Below are 11,977 nucleotides of genomic sequence, written 5' to 3'. Positions count from 1 at the left end.
TGGGAGTTCTCCTGTGTCCAAACACAATATAATCATGATGACACTTCCACTCATTTGCATAAACTACCTGCAATACTTATGCCAAGTTAAATATACCTACAATACTTGTGCCAAGTTAAATATACCTACAATAGTTGAACTTCCTTCCTTCCTTCCTTATTTAGCTACATACTTTACCTGCAATACTTACGCCAAGTCAAATATAACTATAATACATACACTTACTTCCTTACAATACCTGCAGTACTAACATTTATCTTGCGAAGAATTTGGTACAATCTACAGTGGTGTTTTAAAAACGTTTTCAGTACAACTCTGTGAGGATATAAAAAATAAGTTTACTTTAGTGTTTAAATACCCTGAAAATGTGAGATAAGCATCAATTATGGTATTGTTAATGACAATAAAATAAATTAATAATAAATCTGGGGGGAAATTGACCAATTTCAGACTTTCAGATTAATCAAGTTCTTTTCAGCTCCATTTATTCACACTGTATATTGGCATGACCCTGTCCAACATTATGTTGGGGACATGCCTGTTCTCAATGGTGTGTGTTATTGGTGTAAAATGCTGATACACCAACAACTGTGATGGACAGTATATCGGCTGTTGTTAGTTTAATGATTTAAATTTCCAACACTATAAACTATAAAACCACACAGGCGTTGCCTGCCAATATAGACTGCATTGCCCTGCTAGGCACAGAGGCCATCTGCAAGGGTGTCAACGCCACTTTGAAAACCTAAATTACATTTTTAAGGACAAATAACCTCTTGTGTGTGTGTGTGTGTGTGTGTGTGTGTTTTTTTTTTTTTTTTAACCAAAGGTAGACTGTGTAGTATTTCATGCAGTAGGTCACCAAACTGTGAACTGCCTCACAGGAAGCAAAAAAAGCTATAGAGAATATTGTTGGATGATTTCAAGCACATCCCCACACACAAACACGTAAAAATGAACAATGTTATTAAACTGGCCTCACATTTCCACCTGGTTTCATGTCGACAAGTATATCCTCATTGAACTTTGAAGCAAATCATATGCCACAATGTCTCACAAAGAGAGACAAGAAATAACATTTAGGCACTTTTATTTACTTTGGTCAAGAAGGCAATTAACAACGGACATTTAACACGATTCACAGCGAACCGGTAACCGGATTTTTTTTAAGTAGACTGGTGTGGGCTGTAACTTTTTGTTGTATCGTTATCATAAAAAAAAATAACAAAGACACTTACCATTAGAAACAAACAATTGACTACTTTACACCACTCTACGTTTTAAAGTAAGGCATTCAGGACATGTTGCATAATTAACTGCCAATATATATTTGGCTATTTGTTAAATTGTCCGACGCAACAGAACGTAGGCTAAGTAATCTAAACTTTTACACATCGTCCTAAACTGCTTTAATTGAGTGCCTACTCACAGAACAGCGTGTGGGATCCTCGTATTCTGTGCGGAAAGAACAGCGACATCCAACACGTTAGGCGTATGATCTGTGATATGGCATTAATCTGCTATAAAGAAATTATCAGAATAAAAAAAAATAAGATAAGGAAGTAACTTGATAGGCTCTTTTCTATCAAAGAAATCCGCATCCCAGAACTTGAGTTCCCGCAGGGGGCGCTATGTGTCTTTCAAAGCTCTAAAGTAGCCGTGTCTATCTGACTTTCCCGAGTATGGCTATTGAGTTAAGGCCAGCAGCTTTCACAGCTAGTTGCAGGGGTGTAACCACTAGAAAGACTGACGCTTTAACTCCTCCTCTGTGCCCCGCTTTCTCCCTCTTTCACTCGTTCGTTGGCTCGCCTCAACGGCATTTCATTCCAATGCGGGCGCAGAGCGGAGCACAAGCGTCTCTTCAGTCGTGCTGACAATTCGCTCAGGGAATTACGGTGTCTCAGCAAAGACGGTGTTACAAGGAGACAACACATGCAAATGTTTCATGCATGTAAGTGCGTTTCGGACTACAATGCGAAGCTGATTAAATGAAGATGCGGAAGATATGAATCCTTAAATATTTCTCCTTGAAACTTTTGACATTTTCTGGAGAATTCCGTTGGAATGGACTACACAGACACGTTCTATTTTCACAGATTAGATATGAATAAAACTTGAATAGGGCAAACGGCGCTGTTTAGGGTGGAACTCCGTCAGTTGCCAAATGCGAAGTAGCCTAACGGGTGAACGACTTTCGTTCGTCCCCTTTCTGCTGGAGAAGAAACCGTGCGAAGCCCATTCTCTCCAAGAAGGAGGAATTGGATATACGCGTCTTTTTTCATGCTAACTTGTGCTGGTTCATACATTCCACTCATTTAGTGTTTTGTTATATGGAGATAACCTCTATCCTGAGATTTTGAAGTTGCGGGACTTACACGGGGTCCACGGGAGTTGGAGCTTTCAGGATTACTCTCTATTCTCTAGGCGCATTTTCATGTCAACGTTGTCTGCTGTGTGACAATGGATTATTTGCTGTTTTTATGCAGCTTCTTGCTGCCACTGACGTCAGCTGTTGAAGGTAAGAACGGACATCAGCATTAACAGCCGATTTTTTAATATTGTGTGAAATTATGTTTACGGTCTGTCAACACCACACAGAAATATGGCACCTCATATGTGCCTCACATCAATACAGCCATCTATGCTCTAAGGATGAGCACGCCCTACCCGCTCATATTTTCACCAGTAAACCACGTATTGCTAAGATTACATTAAATAACTCATCAAGGGTACACCAGGTTCTTTACATTTCGTACTATTGCCCTTACCCAGCATGAGCTAAACTGCGTTGCGCGCAGAGACAAAAGGCTCCTGGGACCCTTGGGGACCTCAATACACATTTTAATTGCACTGGCCAGTATCTTTAACGTATCCGTTGTTTACGGGGTGGATGCTCATTTCCAAAACATACTGGTCCTTTCGGTGTTGTTCCGAGCAAATGAGCGTAGCCTCGTCGCGCAGTAGGGAGTCTCGCCGGTCGCCTCGTCTGCGCAGTCTTGTTACTTTTAGTGGGGGAATATGCTTACCCTGCTTGCCTGGCACTGAAATCACCAAGCCCGCTCAACTTTTCATTCCAACTGTGTTTAATCGGGCCCAACGACTATGTTGGCTATTTTATTATTAAACAATTACGCTTCGGACAAGGCTTAAGGTAGAATGCGCTATTTAGGGTGACGTCAGAGAGAATAGTTTGAAAAGTTTTGATTTGCCTATTATGTCTATAAACTCCGGGGGCATGTGGACTTATCTTAGTTGCATTCTTCGAAGAGTTTGATGTGTTTGGTTTGAGTTAAACAGCCCTGCATGCCTCGTAGTGAATAATGAGACAAAATCGCTCGTCTTGGTCTCGCTGGGTTATTTACCGCTTTTGTTTGGAAATTTTATGTCGACGTTCAATTAGGCAAGTTCAGATGTGTAGTATGAATGTTCAAGGTTAGATGATTGCTCGACCTGTCTGTCATGTCCGACACTAAAGGCATAAGCCCATTTATTTGCATAAATTGACTGAGAATTATTTCTTATAAAAGGTCACACTGGATGCGAAATCATTTAAGTTGATACTATCAAAGCAGCTGGTGACGGTTTTTTCTGTAATGTTAACCGTAGCCTACATTTACTTATCAAATTGAAATAACGCACGGTCCGCGTGTAAGATTGCAATTGTTAGATTACGTTTTATTTCATTCATTCTTACTCCTGGTCAGTATTTTTATAGCACCTCAGATAAGTATAAAGATAAGAGATGGACGGCTCCAGTCTGTGTTTGGAAGGAAAGTGGAGTGTGCCCTTCGACTAGGCCAAACTGCTATTTGCTTTCTATCGTATCTGTTGTGTTGCGCAGGTCAATTCTCTTGCAGAGGTGATTATAGGCGCAATACAAGTTTGTCAATAAACGGATGCTTTATTTTACTTTATTTTATTTTGTCTCCAATTTTGTAACATCAAATGTTGCCTATTTACTTAACTGTAACAATATAGACAGGCCTAGTTGAAGATAAAATGTACTTCCTTTTTTCGTTTAGATAGGCCTATAGCATTATCACTCTAATCGAGGCAATAGGTACATGGGTTGATTATTAATTTCTGGAGCAAACCTCAGCTTTATACGTCTATCTGATTTATGCCCTGCTGTGTTCCCCGGAGAGATGAACGGCACCGTTGGTCGGTTCCAATCTCAGTGGCAGTCTATCCGATCTCGCCGATGTCTTCTCACACTTGTACAAAAGGAAACTTTTGTAGGAAACTGCGTAAATGCCAGCTAAAAGGCGCTCTTTACCATACACGTGTTCATGTTTTATTCATAAATTCCTGTTAATATATACACAGGCCAATTCTCCTTTTAATTTTAAGATTTACCGTATAAACGTGTAAATATGATAATCCGAAGAGAAACAATGTTTCGGTAATATCCAAAAGTAGGCCTATCAACGTGGGGTAGCGGGACATTGCTATACATTGTCCATTTATTTACAGGATCGTGCAGCATGTAGATTATATTTTGTTACTCAAAAGGAAATTAAATAATGCCCGACATATGGTGCCCTAAAGTTAAATATATCACAATCCATCAACGAAGAAAAGTGGGCGTCAAATATACGCGCTAGAATTGGTTATGCATATTTCCCTCATATCTCTTTATTCCCTATGGCACTCGGTTTTTTAGTTCAGTAGCAGTGCAACTGCAGCTGGGATGCTCTGAGAGATAAGAAGTTTATTTACCAAAACGATATTCAATAAAGGAAGGATTTTCAACTGTCTGATTTGTGTTCTGACTCTAGACTTTTTGTATTTGAGTGTCAACCTGAACATCGGCTGCATGTGGCCTACTGGTCGATTATTGTAATGAGTTCAGTGGATGGGCACATGCCCTCTGAAGATAGCTAATATGACACACACTCGAGATTCGATCAAAATGCACTCCTTTAATTTTTTGGGACATTACAAGCACAGAACAGAAATAGCAGTCGATCTCTCTATGTTTACGTGTGTGTGTGTGTGTGTTACAGAGAGAGAGAGAGAGAGAGAGCCTCATGTAAAGTAGTATTTATTGTTACACCATGCTTTTTTATTGCTCTTAGCTTGACTGTTCTCTCCCTTGTACGTCGCTTTGGACAAAAGCGTCTGCTAAATGACTAAATGTAAAATGTAAAAGCCTGTGTGTGTTCTCCGTGCGTTATAAATGAAGCAAAAAAACTCACTCGAGACAGTGGACTTGCAGCTTACTAACACACTCTCTGCCCTGCCTGTGTGTCGCGTATGGCTCTAATCCTCCGCACTCTGCGCCCACTTCATTACTCTTATAGGCTACTGCTTTACCCACTCTAAAGCAGAGCAGCAGGGGCCATTTTGTTCCTCACACTTGTTCTGAGTTAAGTGTGGAAACCTCATCCCGGTGCCAGAGTGAGAGTTCATTTTGGACATTCGGAAATCTAGAGTTTCGAATGTGGGCTATTGCTGACTACTTTTTAGTATTTTAACTAACAACTCAAATTCTCCAGTTTGAGGACTGCATGTTTGGGAGTCTGGAAACGATGCGTTTTGTTGTTGTCTAATTTGAAATTCGCGTCCGTAACTGTTACCCTGGGCAGACTGTAACAGATGAGACCTCCCGCACAGCGCAGAGGGGAGAGGAAACCTCAATGGGCCTGCATGCATGCCGGTTTGTTTCAAGGATAACTCGTCAGCAGTCGTGTTTATAGAAATAACGGCCTGACGTTAACTGACAAAAGGGGAAATAAAGAAACGATTAGTAATCCTATCCACTTCATTAGCAACTGAAATGATCACTGGACTAATTCGGACTTTCACCATTAGGCAAGGAGACTCTCAATTTGTGTAAGAATGCCTTCTGTGTGCCATTTCCATGTAGATGAGGCCGAGCCGAGGACACCCCCTTCATTTAAAACAGGCTTTATTGGGCAGTTTGCACGAAAGCGGGATTTCTTGTCTTTAACATTTCAACTTTATTCAGAAACCTATATGAGATACATGGTGCAATATTTCTATACATAAAGAACGGTGCTTTCCCATCAAACTGTTTGTCGTAATTTCTCATTGCGCAATAAATTACATTAGCTCATGTAAATACTGCAAATAAAAATTAAAAAAAATAAACATTAGCAAACAATCCACAATTTTGATTTATATTTGAGATAATAAATCAATGTTCAGGACTACGCGAAAATTGTCCACTGATTTGAAAATGGCAGTCCTTTCATAAAACTGATGCCCAAAAACTGGATGTTGGCTGTGGGTCTACATCTCATTTTATTAACAAAAAAGTAACAAGAAATTAATTGAAGTAGCGTGATAAGAAAGAAAATAAGTCGCAGTGACCAGATGCTAACAGACTACAGCCTACATGTTGGTTTGTCGTCGGTTTTATTTGGAGGATCTGTGGAGCCGTGGCCTAAACTACGTGGGCTGTAAATAGAGCATGTCTCCCGCTGCTGAATGAGCGCAAGGCCGCTGAAATATCAATCTTACGCTCCTTACACATTCTGCTTTTCGTGTAACTGAGCCTACTTGATTATGGGCGCAATTACGCCGCGTTCATTTAATATTCACAAACGGCTTGGAATTATGGATAACGGCCAGTCAACTCAGAAGGATGTTGTAAAATTAAATTTGAGTCTATTAAATAAACTGCATATTTCTACCTCAATTTCCATCAGTGTGAGCAGTATCTAAATGTCGTGCGTTCTCACTCACCTACTCTTGTAATTCTTCCATGGTAGTCTACATGGCCAACCCTAAACCCCAAACAAAGCAGCAGGGTTAAAGCCTCTGCATCCCCAGTCAAACCAGTTCTGATGATGACACTGAAAGTTTAAAAGCAGCGTCTTAATAACACCTTATGAACAACTTAGGCAACTCAAGAACAACTGAGTGGTCATGAAGTAATTATTTCACACTGCAATTCTTTGGTTTGACGGATAAATGTATTCTGTAATTTGATTCTGCGAGTAAATGAATATAAACATTAAACCGTTAAAATGAAGAACAGAAACACTATCGAAACACACATGAGAACAGGGATCAGGTGTATGTTGCCGTACAATGGCTGGAGGATCCTAGCTGGTTGAAAGGTCACAGCGTAAGGCGAGGGCTTGCTGAACAGATGCACATTGCCTTCGCCCCCCTCAGTAAGGAGCTCAGAGAGCTTTCAGTCTTAGACGCCGCTGACACGCTTACAGATACTATGAGACGCCGCCACAGTCATGTGCTCATACTGACAGTTCGCTTCCAACACTAGAGAGCTCCTCTCAGCTGTGTGCCGGGACAGGACACCGTGTCCATAGAGCAGCCTCACACACACACACACACACACACACACACACACACACTCTCAGAAACACACACACTCTCAGAAACACACACATAGAAATCGCCCCATTTCCACTTTTCGAGTGTCTCTGCCCCAATGTTTGCCCAACAAGCAACAAGCAACAGAGATCTGGAGTGACAACCAATGGTTGGCAAATGGTCTGCTAATTGATTCAGAAGTGCATTGGATGCAGACAGGAATTCCCAACGTGGGTCTGTTTGAGTTGTTCCTCAAAAGGGCTGTCCTGGCTGGTCCTGATGGAGAGCTCAGCAGAACAGCAGTGTGTGTGTGTGTGTGTGTGTGTGGGATAGAGAGAGGAGAGATCAGCTGAACAGCAGCTCTTTGACACACACACACACACAGTCCCTCTCCAGTCCAAGCAGTGAATGAGTCTGGGCCTGCCCACTGCCAAAAGCCCATTGGTGTGGTCTGTAGCCACTGGAGCGGAATGAGAGAGGCAAAGAGAGCGCCGAACAGTGTGTGTGTATGTGTGTGTGTGTGTGTGTGTGTGTGTGTGTGTGTATGTGTGTGTGTTTGTGTGTGTGTGTGTGTGTTTGTGTGTGTGTGTGTGTGTGTGGGACAGAGAGAGGAGGGATTGAGCAAAAGACGTTAGGGCTTGCCCTCAGTCTTTACTTAAGAGGTGGCGAGGTAGGTGGCACGGGCACAGCTGATCCATATCTCCCGGCTAAACAACACGCCATTGAACCAGAGATTAAAGGAATAATAAAACTCATAATAAAAAAAGAAAAAACCAAACAGCATAGCATGCTCAAACAGATGTTTGCGATAATAAAAAATGATTTCATTAATATATATATATTTCCCCCTTTCCAGGAATGGGCGAAGTCACTCGAATGTACTGTTTAAGACTCTGTGTGGAAAGATGCTAAAGAGTTTAAACTATGAGAAGGCCAGAGCGATTTGATTGGCTTAGGTGTGGGCCGCTTCTAAGTGCTAGCGTCATTGTTACCCGCTACCCTGTGTTTAGCCGCGGCCCTGTGATTTAACAGTCATGTTTTTAAATACAATGAAGCCCAGAGGGAATCTCCGCTGGTCTGCAGGAAACACGGAGCAAGAACACACTAAAACACAACACTAACACTAGGCATCTGTGCAGGAGAGCACATCTGAACCTCAGCATGCTTATTTACTCTGTGTGTGTGTCATTAAGTAGCACACACACACACACACACACACACAGAGGCAAATAGACACACATGCACACACACACACACACACACACACACAGAAAAATAGACACACATGCACACACACACACACGGGCAAATAGACACACATGCACACACACACACACACAGACATGAACATACAGGAACAAACAGACATGTACACACACACACACACACACACACACACACACACACACACACACACACAGTCCACAGATGCACATAAGTCAGAACACGTCACCATGTGTGGTGCATGATAGTTCCAGTGCTAAATCACAGGAGAGCGCACCCAGCCCAGAGTGCCATTTAGTGGAGGCCTGCGCTGTTGGACTCATGGGGGATGACTAAGACCACTTTACGGGAATGCCTCAGCCATTACAACGCAGTCAGGCGGGCCACTGGGCCAACAGGGAACGGCCTCCAGACTGCACTGGGATGTGTGTGTGTGTGTGTGTGTGTGTGTGTCTGTGTGTGTGTGTATGTGTGTCTGTGTGTGTGTCTGTGTGATACATAGATAGATATATAGATAGATAGATAGATAGATTACTTAATTGATCCCCGAAGGGAAAATGCAGTGTGTGTGAATGTGTGTGTGGAGGTTTGATCCACTTCAGGGGACTTTTTTTTACAGGCTACAGACTCTTGTAACAAATTTTGCCGATGGAGCAGAAAGGGATCTTTGATATTTGCTTTTATGTAAAAGCAGGTCCATCTGTCAGAGCCAAGATGGGGGTTTCGTCTGCAAAGAACCTGGCCTAAGTCCAACAGACTAGAGCCAGACCAGGGCCAGACCAGGGCCAGACCAGGGCCAGATCTGTTCCAGTTAGCAGCTCTCTGTGGGCATGCATGGCCTCAAGCAGAGCCCTCAGAATGTACAATCACCTGGCTAGCAGCTGTAAAACATATATAAAAAATTATATATTTTTTTTTAATCTGTAGGGGGAAAAACATTCAGTCCGTTTGAAATGGCATTTTATCATTGTGAAATTGGGCTGGATCAGATGTGGGGGCTGGTGGGGGGGGGGGGGGGGGGTTTAACGGCCAGCAGCACCTCCTGCTCCTGCTCTTGCAGCACCTCCTGCTCCACCCCAGCCCTGATCTGGCAGAGGGGCGACCCAGTGCTCAGTACTGCCTCGGGCCCCACAGGAAATGGACAAAGCCGCAGCTTTAGGTGCAAACGTCTGCTTTGATTAGCGGCCTGGGCCACTGTAAATAGCCTGAGCGGGAGGGGGGCGGGGGTGGGGGGTTGTAGAGGTGGGGGGGGGTTTACAATGGCTACTAAATTCCGAGCACTCACTGCTCAGCTACACCTGCATTTAATCTGCACATCAAACAGACCTCAAGAGGCTCAGAGAGTCCCCCTAAATACAGCCATTTTCTCCCGCTACCTCTCTCCAGGAGCCGGGGTCCCGTAAGCGGCTCCAACCCATCAAAAGCCATAGAGTATATACACCCAGACACATTTCCACAAGCCGCTCTCCACTTACTGGACGGTGCAATTGCATTTGCAGTCATTTACTGCTGCAACTGTTAAAATATTTGACCTTTTTACACTCATGCTCGGTGCAAAGCTGCTCATCCTCTGATTGCCCTTTGCAAATTATAGCCCAGGCAGAGGACGCTGGAGGAAGAGCTTTATAATTTGCAGTCCGTGAGTGTGTGTGTGAGTGCTGTGTGTAAAAAAAAGACCACAGAAGTGTAGTTTCATGTTCTTTGTCAGATACGAGTGCGACAGACAGGCATTCCTCTCCCCAGCCGGCACACCAAATGTGGCCGTGCCGATTTCTTTACTCCTTGTTTTGTTTTAAACTTTTACTGTCCTCACGCTGCAACACTTGTCCATTTGGCGTGGCGGGGGTATCTCTGAGACGGGGGGACGGGGGACGGGGGACGGGACGTGTGAAATCTGGGGTGTTTTTTAGAGCAGGAAGAGCCTGTCTGGTGCCTCAGCTCCATATGTCACCCACTGGAGGACCTGTGTTCACACACACACACACACACACACACGGCTCACACACACCCACTGGAGGACCTGTGTTCAGACTGAGCCCCTGACCCAGCTGCACAGCCCACAGCTCACACACACACACGGCTCACACACACACCCACTCACGCTCACAGCCCACGGCTCACAGACAACCACTCACGCTCGCTGGCCAGGGCACATCTGTGGATCGGTCCCCATATAGGCCACTCACGCTCACACACACACACACACACACACACACATCTGTGGATCGGTCCCCATATAGGCCACTCTTCCCTTTGACCTTTAGGCCGTTATCAGTAATTGATGTCACACACACGCAGTTACTGTCAGATCACGTGAGCATGGGTAAGCAGCATGGAGCGCATTGTCATGTTGAAATGGCTTGTAAAGGTCTACACTTTAACCTCTAGCAAATAACAGCCTCACACACACACACACACACACACACACACACACACACACACACACACACACACACACACACAGCACATAATCACCAATTGACCAGCTCAGAAGAATCGATGTGACCCTACTGTGAGCGGTGATGATCAGCCTGGAGCCCATGTCAACTGGCATCAGCATTTAGAGCTTAAGAGAGAGACGGACGTGGCAAAGATTGAGACTTTATTAGCAGAAACTGAGCTCACATCCTGACCTTGTAGTCACTTGGCACAGGGCCAGCCTAAAATAATAAGGGGGAAAAAAGGGAGGGCTCCTGCCAATAAAGTGACACATTTCTGAGGAGAGATCCAGGGCTGCCCTTTTACAGGGGAACCTCCCACATGCCTACAGTCCGACCCCCACCCCCCCACCCCCTCCGGACCCCCGACCCCCAACCCCCGTCCTAAGCCCTGCCAGGTGATAGAAGTCTGATTGTCAGTTCTGGTCGGGTGCTCCGCAGCCACGGTGAAGCGTAATGAAGGCTTATCTGTTATTAAGGTTCCCTGAACCCAAACGGGTCGGCTGGTGGATCAGCACCGCCGCAGCAGGAACAAAAGGGAGCGGGCGGCGGCGCTGGGGTCTCGCTTTCAAATATCCACTTGGGCCGGTACCAGCCCCGCCGGGCCCTCTGAAAGAGTGTGGAGAAGACTGACAATGTGAACAGACTGACCCGGCGAGACCAGGGGGGCATAGGAAAATGAGCTGAGGGAGTGTGTGTGTGTGTGTGTGTGTGTGTGTGTGTGTGTGTGCGGGAAGGGGGGGGCGCAGTGTCGGGGGTGCGGGCGGATTTTAATCTAGTCTTGGATTGCTGCCATACATCTATCTCTACATCTTCAATTGGAGCAGCTTCGCCCCAGCAGTCCCTGGGAAGAAAGATGCATGACTGCTCCCCCTCCACCCAGCTGTCTGAGGAGACAAGTTATGGCTTTGATGCGAGCAGCAAGGCAGCCCTGTGCCAGAGCTCTATAATGAAGCGCACCATCAACAGCAGCTCCCTGTGAATATGGCCTGTGTTTAAGACCACACGGT

At 44.6% G+C, this 11,977-nt stretch overlaps 1 protein-coding gene across 6 annotated transcripts in view; it reads left to right on the top strand.

Annotated features, from left to right (window-relative positions):
• Positions 1–363: 363 nt before the first annotated feature.
• The window catches only part of LOC105900898 (ephrin type-B receptor 3), a 58,658-nt gene continuing 47,044 nt past the window's right edge, over positions 364–11,977 (top strand). The window contains exon 1 of one of the 6 annotated variants that reach the window (XM_031574346.2): positions 364–2,518. In XM_031574346.2, coding sequence (XP_031430206.1) covers positions 2,461–2,518 — 58 coding nt within the window. In that variant the 5' untranslated portion in view covers positions 364–2,460. The remainder of the gene's footprint in view (positions 2,519–11,977) is intronic. The other 5 variants (XM_031574347.2, XM_031574342.2, XM_031574343.2 and 2 more) reach the window with 5 other exon arrangements.

This window comes from Clupea harengus, chromosome 10 (assembly GCF_900700415.2).
Source record: "Clupea harengus chromosome 10, Ch_v2.0.2, whole genome shotgun sequence".
NCBI classification, from domain to species: Eukaryota; Metazoa; Chordata; class Actinopteri; order Clupeiformes; family Clupeidae; genus Clupea; species Clupea harengus.
This window is presented reverse-complemented; position numbering and strand designations above follow the sequence as displayed.